Source organism: Maylandia zebra, linkage group LG3 (genome assembly GCF_041146795.1).
Source record: "Maylandia zebra isolate NMK-2024a linkage group LG3, Mzebra_GT3a, whole genome shotgun sequence".
NCBI lineage: Eukaryota > Metazoa > Chordata > Actinopteri > Cichliformes > Cichlidae > Maylandia > Maylandia zebra.
This window is the reverse complement of record NC_135169.1, coordinates 48,580,564-48,600,582: the sequence shown is the minus strand read 5'-3', so window position 1 is coordinate 48,600,582 and position 20,019 is coordinate 48,580,564. Positions and strand designations below refer to the sequence as shown.

The 20,019-nt window shown below is 39.4% G+C and overlaps 1 protein-coding gene across 5 annotated transcripts in view; it reads right to left on the bottom strand.

Moving 5' to 3' along the window:
• The window catches only part of tbc1d14 (TBC1 domain family, member 14), a 44,793-nt gene that overhangs the window by 24,027 nt on the left and 747 nt on the right, over positions 1-20,019 (bottom strand). The window contains exons 1-4 of one of the 5 annotated variants that reach the window (XM_004567068.5): positions 18,754-18,829; positions 18,274-18,616; positions 12,928-13,690; positions 2,008-2,131 (exon numbers count right to left, since the gene is read on the bottom strand). In XM_004567068.5, coding sequence (XP_004567125.1) covers positions 2,008-2,131; positions 12,928-13,690; positions 18,274-18,322 — 936 coding nt within the window. In that variant the 5' untranslated portion in view covers positions 18,323-18,616; positions 18,754-18,829. Of the gene's footprint in view, positions 1-2,007; positions 2,132-8,245; positions 8,458-12,927; positions 13,691-18,273; positions 18,844-20,019 lie in introns of those variants that run through there. The other 4 variants (XM_076881968.1, XM_076881967.1, XM_004567069.2 and 1 more) reach the window with 4 other exon arrangements.

Here is a 20,019-nt window from a genome sequence, read left to right as displayed (position 1 = left end):
TCTACTATACTTCTAAGAGCTGCTGAAGCCAAACAGAGGGGCCACTTCAATTTCTGCAAGTGGTATTTTTTTTAAATATAGCAGCTGAACCTGCATGTCATTTTTCAGCTCAGTACTCTTATTGTTCGAGAATACAGCAGATTGTATGCATGATCTGAGTATTTTGAACTTGCTTATGATGAGAGCCATTATGAACCAACTACTGACGAAGGCTTCTTTATCAGTCTTAAGTAGTTATGATGTTACTGTACTTTACCTCATGGTACAACATTAAGGCTCTGCTTAAAACTGAATCCAAGCTATCTGTCTGACCTTTGAACAACAGATGCACACTCTGCAGAAACACCAATTCAAAACTGCACTTTCTGAATTGAACTGATCACATTTTGGGTCAGAGCTGGACCCTGGATCATGGAGCCAATGCCTACTTGTATTAGCGTCAGTTACCTTATGAATATAATACCAATGGTTTGTGCATCAGACAGCTGGCTGTACAGTTTGACTGGGGCTGTGATGGCAGCACCTTCTGCAGTCACATAAACCGCTCCTGATGGTCTATGCCAAGGCCAGATCAACCCCATTCATAGCACACATGCGGAAGGCTGGTTTATAAGGACAGTGACCGACTGGAGTAGGATGTTGATACCTTATCAGCTTTATCAAACTCCAGACTAAAAATGTAATTATACTTTTCATGGTTATTTTCCTGTTGGAGTCTTCATAATTTTATTTGATGGTTTCCATTTTTCTGCATAGTCACCACAAACAGAAGATCAGCTGCTCTGGGAAGAAAAATCCTTTGTTCTACTGAAGTACGCAAGGCCATGTTCTGTGTGTCAACCAAGCAAAGCACACACAGAGCTGAACAAATGGGCTACAAACAGACAAACTCTCCTTGGTTTATAAACAGGACAGTGAAACTTCATGTAAAGGAGAAACAGTTCCTTTTCTGATTAGTTTTCTCTCAAACGAGCAGTGACCTCCACCTCACACTGGGGCGGTGCCCAGCTGAGCAACAGGAATGAAATTTGGCACATCGCAAGTCTGAGAGAACAGTTCTCATCTGGAAAAGAGTTAAAGGCACATACCAGGGAAGGCAGAGGTTCATCTGCAGTGGTGCAGACACTGTACTGGTGTGCTTTGAAAATAAGAGCTGAGTGTACAGCAGAGCTGTAAATTCATTGGTCGGTCTATGTTCTTACCCTCGCCTATGGCCACAGGCTGTAGGCAGGGACTGAAACAATAGGATAGCAGATGGCTGAAAACTACAATATACCTGCTGCAACAGTCGGTCACTTCGCTCAGCACAGCAACTGTGTTTCATAGACATTTGTTTTATACCTGCTGTTACAGAAGGCTGCCGCAGTATTCTCCTGAACTATAGATATGGCCACTTAGACAATACATCCACATAAGCGTTGATATAGGAGGAAAAGAAGCCAAAACTGGAAGCCAAGATGTTGTCAAAGGTTTTTTGCAAAGTTTTTTCCACAAATTGTCAAGTTTTCTGCATCTGTGCATCTCTGATCATGTGCTACAATATCATTAAAATGGCAGTAAAAACCAATACAGATGTGTCTTCAACCCAGCTCTAGCAGCGCACCGTGCCAAGTTAAAAAAAATTGAGAGGTGCATAAGCAGCCGACTGGCATCAAAATTGATGCGCAACACTACATCATGCCACATGAGATTAAGCCTAGCTAGTACATTGAAAGAAGCCTGGTTCAGGAATCTTTTCTAGAATGTCGTCAGGATGCCTCCTTGTTTTGGAGTTTTAGGCTTGTCCTACCAGGGAGGTGAAGAAATTAATTGGAGAATGGAAAGTATGGTGGGGAAATGGAGATCTGCACATCACTGCTTGGACTGCTGTTCGTCTGACGCAGACGCAACTACTGCCCACGTCTCCATCCTTTCTGGCAATTCAATAGGTATGCTCGTGCCACAAGCCACACACAAAATAAAGCCCCTTAAGTTCTGCTGAACCCCTGGTCTGACTACAGATTCTACCTTTTGTATTTTCTTAGGGTCTTTGAGGGGGCTTTCCCGAAGTGGGACTTTCCCAAACAGCTTCCACCCAGGATCCTTCTGCTCCACAGGCTGATTTTCCTTCACTCTCCTGGCAAACAGGCTCCTGAGAGAGGAGAATGACACAGAATTAGAATGGACGATAATTAGCTCATTATAACGGCAACAAAAAGGAAGGAAGGCGTTGACAACCTGCCTCCTGACTAAAGCAATCAGTGAGGTGAAACACTGTAGTGTGTGTGTCTCTACTACTGGAGGGGACAGCTGATGTAAAGCCACATATTGTATATTTGACTTAAAGAACAAGGGGTTATAGGTCGCAAGCCATTTAACCTCCTACCTTATATGAGCGATATTCAATTAAAATTTAAAGGTCTAGTTAGAGAAAATTTCCTCAAACCAAGGTCCAAAATATCAAAGTTCCAAATGCATTATAATTTAATGCAATATATAATAAAGTAGCCCAATTTTTGAATCAGTAGTAGTTTGAAGTTATATAAGAATATTAAATCTACATTTATGGTAATTTCATTTTAATGGAGAAAGACAGAATTCAACCAAAAAATCCAGAAAGAAAATATTACATGAAAGTAATAAATAAATAGATTTGCATGTCTCTGAGTAAAATAAAAATTTGATTCCCCCACAGATTGACTATAATCATGGGACATAGCCAGTCAATTCCAGATACTACTGATCTTAACTTGTTGTGTATAAAGTACACCTTTTCACAGAATCAATTTGCTTTTATTCCAACCTATCCACGACCACAGGTAAGACCAAAGATCGATCAAAGAACGTGACAAGACTGCAGATCTGCACAACGCTGGGCTACACATGGATGAGTTACAAGAACATCAGCAAGAAGCTTGGTGAGAATATGACAACTGTCCGTGCAATTATTCAGAAGAAACTGTCACCCTTGAAGGAGTTCTTCCCTCACAGGGTGAGGATGATCACAAAAAAAGTGGATCAGCCTAGAGCTACACTTGTTAATGACGTAAAGGCAAATAAGACCACAGTCACCAAGAACACCACTTTTAACACACTACACATTGAAACCTTGCAGCGTTCCAAGTTCCCCCCTTGGTTATGCGGCCGATCTTACAAACTCAGAAGGAGAACATTTCCCCCACTGTACATCGACTATTGTAGACAAAGGAAAAGGCTGACCATACTAGAATAACAATAAGATAAATGTGAGAAATGTGGCACTAACGTAAAATAGAAATGGTGCATCAAAATCTAGTAATAGGTCTGGGTTCAGATCCAGATTGTAGTCTGCCTATTCACGACTTAGGCACAATATGGAAGAAAGCATTGGGAAATGGTTGAATTTGGGTGTTTTTTTGTCCCACTGCCACAGGTGTATAAAACTCAAGCACTTGTAAAAGAATGGGTCATCTAAAGAGCTTACTGAATTTGAGTATGGTAGTAAAAAAGATGCTACTGTTGCAACAAGTCAGAGTGAAATTTCGTATCGGCAAGTGGTATTATTGCAAAACTAAAGTGTTTAAAAACCACATCAACATCATGTAAAGTTACGGAGCAGGCTTGCCATGTGCTGAGACACACAGTGCCTAACTGCAGAGTTCCAAATTTCCCCTCATTATTGCCGCTTTGACTGAAGAATACTACCTTCATCCAATGAATTTTGTGAATTCCCATTTGAAATGAATTGTATCCAGTCTCCTCTGCACTGCATTGAAAGTGCAGTGGTTTCAGCCCACCTGGGGTTTAAATACTACCTGCTAAACCGTTGAAAAGCTTTCCTTTGTTCCACAACATTCACTAAGCCGTTTAGCCAGCTATTCGGTTTTATTTTTTATTCATTTATCACTGCGTTGATGTCACTGAGCTGTTAGAGGTGGCTTTAATTAAAAGCCCGAATAGAGGCAAGCTGTGAAAAGACATTTAAATTGGTCAAATAAAAAGCCTCTTCTGATCAAGCAGGGCAAGAACAGGCACAATAGAAGGCTGTAACATCAAAGAGCCCACACACTGCTGTTTGTCTAAGGCTGAATTTCATCAAGGGGTCTTCTATAATGATTTTCACACGTCAGCTAAATATGACATTTTCAAGCTTTGGCTCTCAGCAAGTTGTACAGACATGTGGAAAGAGCCGGGAAGGGTCAAATAGGTCTAAATGCACAAGTTGTCTCAGTTGAATCAGTGACCCCTGACCTCTTAAGTGCTGCACAGCTTGACCTGTGCCCCGTGGGTTGGTCTCGAGAGTAGTGATGACAGGAAACATGCTGCCAAACACAGGACAGACTCATTCAATGACTGTCACCACATGTGCTACAGGCTTCTGTTTTTGCTTTGGAAATTGCTTCATTCAAGATGTTCTGTGCTCAGTAAAACCTTACAGTTCCTGTCATCTGGACAACAAAATGACACTGGCTCTTATCTTGCTTAATAACAGTAGTTATAAAGTTATTATAAAGTGCAATTAATACTAATCAAGAAGAAGCTGCATCATATCAAAAACAAGCAATGCTTTGCTGCTAGTAATCACTTATGTTCAATTACTAAACAAATCTTGCAGCTGCTCTAAAATTAGTTTGTAATTTTCCTTTTTTATGATTTGGTAATATTTCAGTTTTCTAGTTACAGTAAAACAGCCCAAGTTGCAAATATGACCTATATTCCACAAGAAAAAAAAAACAAAACTAACATGCACAGAGACCAAACTACTATAATAAAGCTCACCACCTCTGAGCAGCTAACTCAGCTGAACTTCCCTTGTTCTATGCAAGTCTGATCTCTTCAGGAGCTTTTAATTATCTTAAGAAGCCAATTAAAAAGCTCTATTTTAAATTCAGAAAAGAAATCCATGAGCTATGAGCCCTAAAATGCTGAGGCCTGAACAACTTATTCAGCAATATTAGCTGAGAATTAATAGGGAAGAAGTATTATTTATGTATAACCTGCAGGTTTTCCAGTATTCAGAAAGCAATGTGTTTTATGAGTTACAGAGCAGTCTGAGGAGCAAATATCAGGAAAAAAAACATTATTTCTTGTAGACCATTAATACTGTTAGGAATCAGAAGGTGACGCAAGACAGAAAGATGACAATACCATCACACTGCAACTCTGGACAACATTTCAAACAGCCAAGCTTTACAGCCAACCAGCTGTAATTGCTTATGAAACGTAACAAAGATTAACAACAATTTTGCTAATGATTTACCATGGTGACATTTCAGTTTCCAGTGACAACCTGAAAACAAAATAACTTGATCTTAACAAGTAAATCCATTTATGTTCACAGTCAGGCATAAGCTGGGCGAGTCGCCATTCTATTTACCCTCTAATGCCAACGCTTCATTCCTGCCTCGTTGTAGCTGCACGTTTCACATCAACCCTGCATATTTTCCGCTCTGCTTGCTGATAACTACAGTACACAAAGATAAAAGTAATGGAATGTTACTCCCAAGGTGAAAAAAAGAAAGCCGTTAAAAGCCAACACTTTTAATATTTTACAAACTGTAAATGCACAGTGACATTTAAGCTGAACTTCTCTGCTATTTTCACAATTGCACAGACAAACCAGTGAACAAAACAAAAAAACCCCCACCATTTTCCATACTATCGCCATTTTCTTAATATTTTGACAAAGAAGTGCTTGAACGCATAAGACATCGGTAAATTGTACAGCACCATTTCACACTCAAATATAGAGGAAATGGTCAATTTAAGGATGTAATATCTACTGACATCAAAGCCATCTAACTCCACCCACAGCAAACAGAGGAAGGAAACGTTAGCCTTCAGATTACAAAGAAACAAAAGATGGAGAGGATAACTGAGGAACGCATGGGGTGACGGAGGAAAGAGTCATTTAGCCACAAAGACCAGGGGAACGACAAGGACTATTTAACAGATTTCTTTTGAAGCTTGGAGAACTCAAAACAATTCAAGGAAAACTGCTTCACAGACTTTGCACAGGCTGTACTGAATGCTACACTTAAGAATCCCATTATTATCATTGCTCACTCCCTGTCATAGATTTACTTTTAGAAAGACGAGTACTGGCAAACATGGCAAAGTTTCATATATTGAATCCAGCTTTACTACTTTTGGTTCTGAATGATGTTAATCTGAACATGTCGTTAGAATCTGATCTCTCTGGTTATGAGAACCTACCTCCTGTTTAATTCTTCTGTCTTAAAATGAATAAGGATTATTTATAAGTGTTAATCATACAAAACTACTAAGAGTTCTAGAATTTAACACTTCTCTTTGGTGAGGAGGACAGACGAGCTGACCCATGCAACAGGGCTCTCCAACACCATTATAGGCAATCCATCCCTCCATCGCAATTCCAAAGACTTAGAGAAGTAATACCAAGAAGCAGGGTGTGGAACAATATCTTAAAACACTGCACAGCCGTGAAAAACACAAATTCACAGCTTAAAAAACCCAATTACACCCTGATGGCTTCCAAAGAAATTAACAACAATAACAATCTTGGCAAAATTGGACATTCTAGCAAATTCACCACAAAAATGAGAATGCTTAGAGAACCTGCTAAATGCAACAAACCCCAAGAACTGCATCTCAGACTCAACATTTAACATGCTGACATTTGTAAACGTTCAGAAAAAGACTTTTAAAGTATGGCTTGTTTGGAAGGGTTGTCAGCAGGAAGCCTATTCTCTGTAGAAAGAAAATGGCTGCATGACACAGGTTTTTAAAGTTGCATCTGAATAAAAAACAAAAACAAAAAAACAACAACTTTGGAACGATGTCCTTTGGAAATAAAGACAAATCCAAAGTAGAGATGTTTTACCATAATGCAGTGTTGTAGTTGAAAAACAAACAAACAACATGAGCACAAGCAGTGGTTTTGTAACAATTTATTCTAGTTAAATGTGAGGCCATCAGTGGATGAGCCCTGCGAAAGCTGATGAAGACCCAGAGGGAACATCACGAGTGTAGATTAGATGATTCACGAAAACACGGCTAAACTCAAACTTCTCAAACCACAATGTTTCAGTGACTTGTTTTTCAAGCAAATAAAGATGGCAAGTAGAAAAGTAGAGGAATTTCATAGTTTGTGAAAGTTATTGAACTGATTCCTGGTCCACGGTTATCAGTTTGGTAATGTGGATAGCAAACTGATAGCTTGCTATCCACACTAGCTTTGGCTGGCCTAAAATCAAAATGGAAAGCATCTCTTGATCCTTTGCAATTTACTTGAATACCAAATCTGAGTGTGGATGATGCAATCATGCCGCAGAGACTATACTCCCATTTTAACAGTAACAGCTGCACATTAAAGAACCTTTAAGAAATCTTGGTAAACATGCCCACCATCACAGGGCTTACTAGAATATATTATTGTCATCTCAACCTAAAAAATAAACCCACTAATAAATCTTAAAATGTGGTTCAAAGCTTGGGAAAACATTACTTGGTCAATAATCAACTTTTTGGCTCAACCAACTAATTATTTAAACAAGAATCTGTACATCTGTAACGCAAAAGCAATACTGAAAATATGCGATATGCCAGAAAAAGTAAACTGTCAGCAGGGAGTAGTGAACACGAGTAACCTCAGAAAGCCTCTATAAAAGAACGCAACACAGATCAAAGTGCAGAGGCCAACACGGTGCCACCTTTAAGAAGCAAACTTTGACTTCAACTCCTGGATTACTCAACACCTCGTGTGGATGCCATGTGTTTTGTTTTTGCTTGTTTTTGGCTTTCGTGTCTGCAGGAACATGGTTTGCATTCAGTCAGGGCCAAAGTTGCTTCAACGTGACATCTGAATTGGTGCGGCTACGGTCGAGTACTCAAACGGAACAGCTAGGAAGAACCAAAGAACTGACTGTCAGAAGTGCTTATTTATATATGGTCAGTGTGAGCTAAGACATAGCACTAGATTATTTTTTCCCCAAAGGATTTTAAGATTTTTAGCATTTCACAAATCTGGTTTTCAGCCTTGATGTCTGCAAATAAGGTGATAAAGTGTCTCAGCATGGTTACAGGCCTGAATTTACAATAAAGAGACATGACTCAAAAAAATTAACACAAGCCATCTCAAGTAGAAAAGCAGACTCAAGTCATAGAAAACATAAAATAACCAGGACAAAGAACTGCTCAAAGCTGCCAAGCAGAAAAAAAAAAAAAAAAAAAAATCCAACAGGAAACAGTAGCCATGACATGTCAATCAAGACAAACTTATGCCACCAAATACTGTTCATTGTCCTACCTGTCAGTGTACAGCATGAGCGATGGAGTTGCCATCCTGCTCTGTTAATGCAATTACACAACAGAGAAACAAGAGCCTGAAGTCTAAGCTTCAAAAGACGATAAGAGGAACAGAAAAATAGCAAAAACCCTGTGGTTAAACTCATAGATCAGCAAGTCCCACTGCATTTACGGCTTTTACTACAGAGTGTAAAAAAAGCCCTACACAGCCCTTTGTTCAGGCAGAGTGGAAAGGAGGGAGCTGCTCTCTCCTCTGTGTCCCCACCTCCTCAGTCACAAGGCTGACTTCTAAACAAATGGGATGTAAGGAACAGGAGGAATGAGTGTGAGAAGCAGGAATCTGAAGGGCAATCAGTAAATGAGTAACTTTTACTTGTGACGAATGAATAAAAACCAGGGATGACGAGTTGAGTTTGAGGGAGTGCCAATTTAACACTTGATGTTACCTCATTAACTGATTAATTCAGTCAGTAAACATTTTGAGTGTGTTTGGAACTTGGATTCAATTTGAGGAAAACCAGAGCAGGCAGTGGATCATTTCATTCCCGTCATCCTACCCATCTAATAACTACAACCAAAACAAAATGTAAACTCATGGTTTTGACTCAAATGCATCTTTCCTGAAATATATATTGGGAAAGATGCATTCAGCAGAGAGGAATAGTACATTTCTTGCAAGTCAAACAGAATACGGAAATTCCAGGTTTGGCTTCAGTTCCTAAAAGAAATAAAGCGTCTGAAAATTAAAATAGAGTCTCTGCTTACGTTTAAGTAAAACCTCCAGGCACCGATGAAAAGAGGATTTAAACCAAGGTCATCTCAAATCATCACATTTTTGGCAGCTTTCATTTGCCAAGTGAACTCCTACACAAATACAGAAACAAGAAAAGGGCTACTTTCAGCTGCTCTATTACAACAGTGGGCAGTTCCACATGTTTGATTTGGCAGAGTCTTGCACCAGATGCCAAATATGAAATGATTCACACACTAAATCAATGAAATGTTACATTTCGGTAGCAGAGTAGATCTGGGTTAGAGGAAGGAAGAAAGAATGAGACCATGCGATCTGACACACGTGGCAATGGCACCAGCAGCCTCAAGCTGAAAGCGGTCTCAGTTGAGATTACACTTTTTCAAAACTCAATGCACACAACAATCTCTGCAGCATCTGTAGTGCTAAATGCAAGCTATCCATGACAACACACTTGATCTGAAATAAGAGCCTGGTCAAATACAAAAAGAAATCTTGGTAGACTAAAAGCGTTCCTCAGAACGTGTGCAAAAACCTGTAAGTCAAATGAAAGTAACTTTAGCATGTCTGTGCCAGCTTATAACAAGTTGAACCCGAGTATGATGATGAAACTTGTAGTGAGACATCAAAAACCTCATTAGCATTTTCTTCAGGCAATTAAGTAGTTTGATATGTTCTTGTTGGCTGGCGTTTTTTAACTTAGTTACTTACTACGAGGACTACGGTCACCATCCTGCTGCCTTTTCTGTGCACTTAACCCTCTAACTTCATCTTAAATAGTCTTAGTAAACTGCTGTTCCCCTAAGGTGCTCTATCTGTAACATGCACAAGGAGGAGGAAGAGGAAGGAGCACCACACCTTTAGCTGCACACATTCAGAAATGGGAAGTAGCCCATTAGATGCAATGTCATGACAGTATCGTCTTCACAAACAGAGAAGCAGTGCACACTCTCTCAGGACAAGTTATGCTGTTAAGGACGTTCCCTGCCAGAAAACAGAAAATTCCTCAGGATCTGAGATACTGGGTAGGGATGCACATATCTGATAGTCGTATATAAGGGGACAGAGTGCTTTGAATCAGCACAAATATGCTCCACTGCAGGCCTCTAAAAATTCCAACTGCACATTTGGGTCACGCTGTGCATTTGTTGAATATTGAAGCAAACGGCCCCCTCACCCCCCTAAAGAAAGAAAAAAAGAAAACCCCAAAGATCCAAAATCACAGTATGAAGAGTACAAACAGGAGTCGCTAACATCAGCACAAACAACAGTGGTCAACAGACCAGTTGTATGTAACACATCTTTTTGACACTGGCCCCATCTGAAAGCAGCAACGTGCAACCACCACTGAAACTTCATAACTTCTACATGAAACAGCACAGAGGAAGCTGACGGCAAAGGGTCAGTCGTTTGAAGGCATTTCACAGTCTGTTTGCAGTAATTCATGTAATTAACAGCAAACTATAGTCAAGTGAGTTAACATGAGCCAGAAGCTCCAAAAACAGCACTTTCCTTGTTAGCTGCTCTCGCCCCTTTTCTCTTTATGTTCGTTTTAGCACTTGTGAAGCTTTTACTGCACCTACAGTAGAATATGGAGTTTCTTGTTAGACATACTCTGCATGTGTGGCTCTAAGAGCAATGCTTAGTGCTGAGAAACTACTGTGAACATAAATTAGAGCAGCAAATTCTCACTGAGCTTAAATTAAATCTGTTTTGTTCACCATGGTTTTGTTATTGTTTTACCAACAAATACAACTTCAGCACATACATGAATGAACTTTAGATTTATGTTATAAGGATGGGATCAGTAATAATTGGTCTAACTGGTCCATTTGTACTATTGAAACATGATGTGCTGGGAGCTGGTGTCAAAAGGTGTGAATAACAAGCAAACCAGGCTTTACCAGGGGTGTTCATATACTAGTCTGTATCTTAAACACAAGAGACAACATGTAAGTGGTAGCTAGGTCGCTGCTGTGCTTTAAAGCTGCTATCAGACTCATGCTTGGCTATGATTTGGATAAGCAGAGGTCAGGGTCATGATCTTTTATGTTCTGGGTGAGCTGCAATTTCCAAGAGTGGTGGAATGGGTCAGAGGGATATTTTGCTTAATGCACGTTTGTGAAGCAATCTTAAGCATACAAATTCTGCAAGTCAAAGAGGAAGTTGACAATCTAGTATTATCTCAGTAAGGCTGGCTACAATGCTGCTTTTAGTTTTTCTTCTATTTCTGCCCTATTATGGCCTCATAACATTTGTGATAGATCAACATTTCTGCCCACATATTTCATTATACTCCAGCATGGTGCAAAGATCTTGAAGAAAGTTTACAGCCCTTAATTTGTAGTTTACATCCAAAGAGACAGGCTTTTTAGATTTTTTTTTTTTTTTTTTTAAGTGTTCTTGGACATCAGGCTGTCTGGAGGTCTTTTAAAGTTTTTCCTTTGGACAACTGCTGCTTTTTCATAAAACAAAAGGCAGCCAATATCCAAAGAAAAGCTCTACAAATGTCCCTCCTAAATCCTGCAACTCCTCTAAAAGATTCTAAATTACAAGTAGTGGTGTGTGGATCACACCATATATCGATCGTGGCTCAAGAGTTGGCAGTTCGTCTTGTAACCAGAAGGTTGCCGGTTCGAGCCCGGCTCGGACAGTCTCGGTTGTTGTGTCCTTGGGCAAGACACTTCACATACTGCCTACTGATGATGGCCAGAGGGGCCGATGGCGCGATGTGGCAGCCTCGCTTCTGTCAGTCTGCCCCAAGGCAGCTGTGGGTACAGCTGTAGCTGCCTCCACCAGTGTGTGAATGTGAGAGTGAATGAATAGTGGAATAGTGGAGGGCCCCGAAAAGCGCTATATAAATGCAATCCATTATTATTATGATATATACACGATTCCTCTGATACCAGATATGTATGTTCTAGAATCGATTCTCACATTAAAATATTGATATTTTAGTAATTTAGTAATAAATTTGTACTTTATCATTAACAAGAACACAGTGGAAAGTAGCCGTTATTGGGATCGTCTAAATGATTGGTAGGAACAACTCCTTCCTGTCGTAGTGAGATGCAAAATGCTGCAATATAAATGTGTCACGGCTTACGTGTTGACAATAAGGGCTGATTGCAAACGGAGTCATGTACCAGCTAAGATGAGGTTTGTGGCACATGTGGCAAGACCACAAACAAAAATAAATCATAGCACAGAATATGATGACTTTATGATGAGGATGAGAGGGACAGGTGATGCTAGGGCGAGACAGAGTCCTTTGGTGCTACAGGCACCATCTTGGTACAGAGACAGAAAATGTGGGGATGTGTACCACTGCTGCCGATTTTTGAAAAGTGACTTATGTCTAGGCTTAGTTTTTGTTTTGATGTTTAAACAAGTTGAATTCCCCGCACCCTTAAAACTATGGAATCACATTTGTTCTTGTTTGTTGTTAATTTACATTAATAAATATGGTAATGAAATAAATACATGCCTGAATGAGTAATTAACTTTAGATGTTTACCCTGAGATTACCTCACATGAATTCAATTGACCTAGATTTGGTCAAGGTTGTAGAGTACATCGTTGACAGTGGATTATACAGGTTAGGTATCATCAAAATATATTATCTATATGCAAAAAACAGCTACTGTAGGCTTTGAAAAAATAAAAATGCATCCAATAAAAACACAGCTCAAAAATATTTCATATATAAGACAAATAGATAATAACGTGAGTCTAAAAACTTTCTCAGTTGTATTATTATTTTAAATCATTTGTTTCAAATGATTGTTAATTGAATATTCCAAAATGTAGGTACTGACTTTACAGGTTTTTTTATTTCTTATATGATAATTGTTCATAATTAAACAAGAACAGATAGTCTGTGGGGGTGTGGTGGGGTGTTACAAATACAAAGTACAGAACCATGGACTTACCTTGCAAATAAACTTGCTAGTGGTCCCAATTTTCTCTGCCTCCCATCCTCTTCTTTCTGCATGACTTCTGCCGCCCATAAGTCTCTGGAGGTTCCCGCTGAAGACGACAACACCACTTCTGAAAAGTGGTTAGTGCTGCTGTCGGCTGTCTCCAAAGTGACAATCGCACTGGAGTCAGATGTAACTGTGAAATCCAGGATGTCTTCGTTGGAGACCGACAGTTCTGTGCTCATGCTTGACACGCTGCACACAGAGATGTCATCACTACGGTTTAATGCTCCGCCCCCAACACCAGCTCCCATGGTGGAGGATAATCTGAGGGTGGGGCTAAAGAGGCGGATGTTGTCATAGCCACTGCGGGGAAAGGTGGAGGATTTTCGTACAGTGGTGCCATCAGAGGGACCATTGTCCAGAGGTAATGTGGCGGGGGTGTCGTGACTTGATTCCAGCATAAGGCCTCCGTCGCTTTGCCTTTGGTGACTGTGAAGGAAGGGCTCCGGAGGATTGATCTCCAGAGTGGGGATACCAGAGTCCTGGGAAGTCAGGCTGTGGTTGTCTGGCTCCAGGTCTGGGTAACTTTTCTGTGGGCTGCTATAACAGACAGTAGTGGGCGAGCAGGATGGCTTGTAGATGGGCAGGACGGCGTTGCTGTGTGTGGCCGCTCTGGCCTCATGGCAGTGATTGCTGATGTGATCATTTAGGTGAGAGGCCGTCGGGTCTTTGACCACAGAGCCATTCTCCACTATGGTTCCTCCAGGCATAACTGTAGGAAACAGAAATTTCAGTTTAACAACATAAATATATTTATTCACCTCCTGATAACTAGTTTGAGCCAATTTGCTGTAGTCTTTCATAAAAAGTACGTTAAAAAAAAAAAGTGACAATTCCATTGTTACATTGTTGAAATAAAGAAGCACAGAGAGTGCAAACTTCTGGCAAGGCAGCTCATTCTCTGGTCTCTTTCTTTGTTTTTTAATACACTAAGGTTAAAAATAATTAGTTCTGTTAAAATTAAAGCGTTAATGCAAAGTAATCCGCCATCACGGTCAACACGATTAAGATTTTTAACGCTATTAATGCATCTGGAGTGCAGAATGATTCAAAATTCCCGAAATGTTTCTGTCAACGCATTTTGGGCAGTTTGTCCAAGTAGAGTTACCTTCACACTTGTGCAAATGTGCAGTTGATCTGGTAGTGACGGGCAGCTGAACCAAACAACTCAATATAGAAGATGATAAACGCACGTTTGAGTACGTTTGAATATTTAAAAAAAAAAAAAAAAAAAAAAAGACAGAACAGTCAACCGACATAGTATTATGCACATTGTGAAAGAATGAATTCTCTTTTCACCGAAGCACTTCCATCTTAAAATATCACATCGACGTGAAGCATACATTAGTCGTGGATGCTGCTAGGACTAACGCGTCACCAAGCTTGCAACAAACCACTCACAGAGCATTGGCAGATTGCAACAAACTGCAGACCTATTAATATCTTTGGGAACATGCGCTTTACATAGCTTTGGTTCCTCGTTTCAAGGACTTGAAGCCTCCCCAAAAGTGACAGAGAGAGAGCGGATAAATGTTTACAGAGTTTTTTGTTAACATGAATGTTCAAGGTCTTGATGCATTCTCAATCATCCAGGAAAATAAATCTCCAAATTCTGTTCATCCAGATTCTGTTCATCTGGACGTAGCGTTTTGTGGGAGAAAACGCTACGTCCTTCAGTGGGCTGGTTTCAGTCATTATGCAAATGTACTGTTTATAAGATTGGGGAAACCTGCAGTCAGCTGAGACTGAAGAAGTCACTTGGATGAGTGACGAAACGTTTCTCCCACAAAACGCTACGTCCAGATGAACAGAATCAACTTTTTGGAGATGAATGTTCAAGATAAATAAACATGTTAAGTACGCATATTTTCCCTTTTTTCTTGAATCTGTTTGCTCGTGCAAAATTAAATGTGATTAATATAGAATAAAAATAAATGGTATTTAATTGTGATTAATCAAAATTAATCCAGAGTAACCCTGTGATGAATCGGATTAAACATTACCTATTAATTTTCAATTCAATTCAATTTTATTTATATAGCACCAAATAACCTCTAGGTACTTGCACAGTAGATCGTACAATAACAAATACAGAAAACAAACAAACAAACAAACAAACAATCATATGACCCCCTATGAGCAAGCACTTTGGCGACAGTGGGAAGGAAAACTCCCTTTTAACAGGAAGAAACTTCGAGCAGAACCAGGCTCAAGGGGTGAGATAAGGAAAACAGGATAAAGACATTCCTATTAGTATGTAGGTTTTTTAAAAAGTTGTATTTCACTGGTGAGAACCAGTTTAAGCATACATTCTTTGTGTTTACTCTCCATTTACTTCATTATATTGCATAAATGTCAGTTACAAGCTTAAATATAAAGTTGAAAAAATGTAATTGCAACCAGGCTGTTGATCAAGTAATTGCAATTAATCGCGAATAATTACAGAAAATTGTGCAATTAATTAGTTATTTTTTTACTCTATTGACAGCACTAAGAATAATGTAATATGGAGTCAAATTGATAGAAAAGCAGTGCATTATAAAAGTGAGATCAGAGGTGAAATGTGACATGGCATTTGGATGCAAACTATAATGTGACAATTAGTATCCCCATATACCAGTTTCAAATGTTGCCAATATGAACAGAAGGCAGTAAAATTTTAAACAGTTAAAGATAAGACAGTTTATGAAAGTTTGACCTTATTTGACCTTGAAGAGGTCAGAGATCCAAATGTGATTGCAAAGGTGGGAAGCGGCCTTTCTCCAAACAGCTTGTGTGGAACATGGCTTTAACTTTCTGCAGTTAAATCACCGTCCTGCAGCATCTACATACCTATGCATGTGACAAATAATAAAGAACCTAGAACCTATTCGTGGAGGAATTTCTTAATTTCTCTTTCAGCTTGTTGAGGTTCTGGTTGCGCTCTGAATACAAGTTCACGCACATTTTTCCTTAATGTGAATTTCTCTATATACAGACACCAACAGATTTTTGGTTTCCAAAGATTTGTCACAGCTAATCACCATCTTATCAAACGCATTGCACACAAATGCCAATTTAAACCCATTCAATGGCAAACTGATAGGAAACTCATCATCATATTTTCATTTTATTGGCGGCTTGATGCAATAAAATCCATTTAATAACAGCAACTGACTGCACTGTCTTCAAAGCAACTAGGAAAATAAATCTCAAGTTCACTGCACACAGTTGGAATACCTTTGGTTATGTCGTGGTCCCACACCAAAGTTTTCCCTAGTATGACTGCACCATAACTGAAATGTTTTAATTTGCATTTTGTTTAAAGAGGCTATATAGGGGTCATTTGACAGCTCAGTGTTGTTATTCGTGGGCTTTAGCCAAAATGATCCCACTTCTCTCCTTCACAAACAAAGTTTGAACAGTATGTGAGTGAAGCTTCTGTGCTTACAGAACCTTCAGCTCAAATAACCACATCTATGATATCGCCTCTCAATGACATCATCAAGGCCCAAGAGTAAGAAGAAAAAGAACAACCCAGAAGTGTCTAGATCAGTCTGAGCTTTTGGCCCACAGGACTTACTTGTACACGCGTATACTTGCACTTTGTCTATGTTTAATACGGGCATCCAACCTTTCAATAAACACCTGCTCAATCAAATAACCACAGCTTTATTAGAATTAATGGGCTAGGCAGAAAAACTGCAGAAAAGTTATTTTTGACTGTACATCCCATTGATATTGGTAGCTTTAATACAACAGGATTAAAGGTTTCCTCTAATTGACATTGGATACACGAGCATGTGAGCCTAACTAGGTGAAAACTAATCCTAAAGTAACCCGACTGTAACTGGAGTCTGCAGTGTAATGTGAACATGTTTTCTGCTGGGCTCCATCCTGCTCCAACCCCAGCTTAGAAGCTAGTGTGTCTAAGCTCTAAGCTGCATTAGCAGTGACAGGAGAGAATTTCAGGAATCCTTTCATTAAACCAATTCTGATGCGGGGAGGGGGGGTGTTATCTCCTGCACTCTGGCAACAAGGGAAACTCTCATAAACTTCAGAGCACACATGGTGGGTTTAGTGTTCCTACTACATAACTCACAGTGGCCCGACTTCCTAAATTTAATCACACAGAAATAAACGACAGGCATGTTAAGACAGTAAACAGGTTACGATTAAACAAACCACGCCCTAATCAGTAAAAATAAATACCCTTTCAAAGTCAAAACCCTAAAAGAGTTGAGTGCTCTCCAACGCACTGACACACGAAGCCAGATTTTTACCCAAGCTCTAAACCCTGACCTGCAGGTAGTCATGTGAGCCAGGCAGACTTTGTCCCAAAACACAGCAACAGGTTGTGCCACTGTAGAAATCAAAATACAAGTAGAGGAGAGGTCACCAACAAATGTCAAAATTAATGATGATGACCCTACGGTCATTATTATTAATACTGCTATGTATTCTGAAAATATTAAAAGGTCTTAACAGCTAAGCACTGAAATGTAAAAGCTGTGAAGCATGCGGCCGCACCAGAGTTTTTTTTGTTCTTGTAAAAGTAATGAAACAGAAACAACAAGATTGCCTTCATTGTCTGCCCAACTTAGCCGCCTATTTGAATACACACACAGACACACACACACACACAAATCTGGTTCTTCAAGTCATGATATGATGACTCTATGGACACCATAAGGAAATGCAATATTACGCCACTATATCCCTGACTAACAGCAGAAATTGTGAAAAGTGGGCCAACACTTTCACAAGCAATGGAGCCAGTTTTCAGTTTACCTGCATTTGTTTAAAAGCACATCACGTGTTATGGCATAACCCAATTCCAAATATCTGTGTCAGGTATATGGAGGATTCCAGTTTTCGGGAGTGGTTACAAATATTTATTCCATGCCAATATCACTTTCTACAAAATTGAATGAAAGTTCAAGTTTTATTTATTCTGAAATGATGTGCAGAACTGAAGACTAGCCATAGCAATTTGCAAACTCACTCAGTGACGCTTGATATTTGAGATATGTGACGAAATAAAAAGTGCAAGTGCTGTTTAATGTATAATTAATCTATGCCGAATTCATGCCCGTATCTATAAAACACGAATTATTCAACTGGTCATAGTTAAACATCTGTGTAAATTCGCGATATTACATAGTTTTGATTTTTAAAAGTTTTTCTAATGTAGTTTGGTGTGACATACGTCACCAGGGAGGGCAGCACACTCAGTGTCAGGGTCACGGTGAACATGTCATGTTGTCTAACCGCGATAAATACACAGAACTGAGACCGTGCTCGACAGTAACGTACCACAGTGGTTCTCCCTCCGGTCCTGTGTGTCGTGGGCCGTGTTGGCCATGCTGCCGGTTAAAGCTACAGGTGGGTGACAGGTAGGCGCTGGCCGGAGTGGTCCATGATGATGCTGTGACTAGTGCTGCACCACCATCAACTCCCAGCCTCCTCAGCGGAGCTTCGGCCAAACGAACAGCACTGAAGTCAGCTCATTTGTTGTCGAATAAATTCCCCGGAATTCAGTCGGAATGCGGCCAGTGAACACACAAACGCCGTGTTGAACCGCACTTGCTCGCCAAGTGCACTTGCCGCTGACGCCAACTCACTAATTTCACGAGCGCTTCCTCAAATGGAACCAACACTTTTTAAAATGAGAGAGACATGTTGGTTTAGCCTTCCCGGCATCACAGCAGGACAGGAAGTGCTTCTCCGCTCTTTTGTGAATCATAGAAACAAGCGCATTTCTCAAGTTTCTCCGGAATCGTTAAGATTTCATACCTGTGTCGATGCTTCTGCCGCCATTTTAAAACAAACTTGTACGGAGAGTGCGGTCTAATCGAGTAAAGAGTGCTCCCTGTCGATGGTTCACCTGTCTGGACCTGAAGGCATTATTAATCGACTTCGCAACCTGCGGGCTTATTATTTATATCACTGACCGTATGTTACTTCTACAATATAGACGGTTGTATGACGTAGAAGAGTAGTCCTCCCAAAATAAACAATTAAATAACATTTTTAAAGTCGGGTTAATGTTACAAACACATTTTATTAAATGTATGTTCATATTAAAACCATATTGAGCCAATATCAACAGAAGTATATTCAATAGCATCGTAAACTGAAATTTCACAAATTGCTATAATAACTGAGCACCTGCTTATCAAATTGTGAAAACTGTCATTAGAAGTGCTATAGGCCTGAAACTTTTAAGAAGATATACTCTGTATAAATAAAGTGGAATTCTACAGAAGCAGCTCTGGGAAAATGTATAATTGTTATGACACAAAATAATGTACAGAGTTATCTCCTATATGTCTACACCATTTTGGGTGGCATTCCTTTATAGGCCATATAAATAAAAAGTTGATGGTAGTATTTTTAATTGTACAAATCCTGTAGTGACAACAAACCTCTGTTTTAAATAAATATTTTAGTAGCAAAATAATATTTTCTTAATAAAATATTTTTTTCTGCTGATAGAAAACCCAGTCTTTGGTTACACCATGACATTTTCATATCCCAACTCTTCTGTAGCATCCGCACAACTTGACAAAAGACCTGTAAAACATGGTTGTGAATTCTGGATTGTATTGTAACATATCATCAACTACTTAAGTGTATATTTTCTTATAAACATTAATTCTCAAGCTATTCCCAATTCCCGTTACATATTTATAGGTCTAAATAAGGGATAGCTAGAATTAATATGAAGTAATATGACACTGTTGAATATCTGGAAGTCCTACTCGTCTTTTTGTTTTATAAGTTTACAACAGATTTTCTAATTACTAATAAAAGTTTTGTGCAAAGCAGCAATTATTCATCCAAACTCAAAAAATATCAAGGTTAAAATATTAAGTGTGTCCATACTTTTGGATTGCAGTTTTATTAAGTGCAATTTCCAAAATTAATCTAAAGTGTAGGTGGCTGGCCTTTCACTTAGAGATAAGGTGAGTTCAGCCACCCGGGAGGAGCTACTCATCCGCCACATGAAGTGGTTCGGCATCTAATATGCCAGCATGTTTTCTGTACATAGTAAATTGT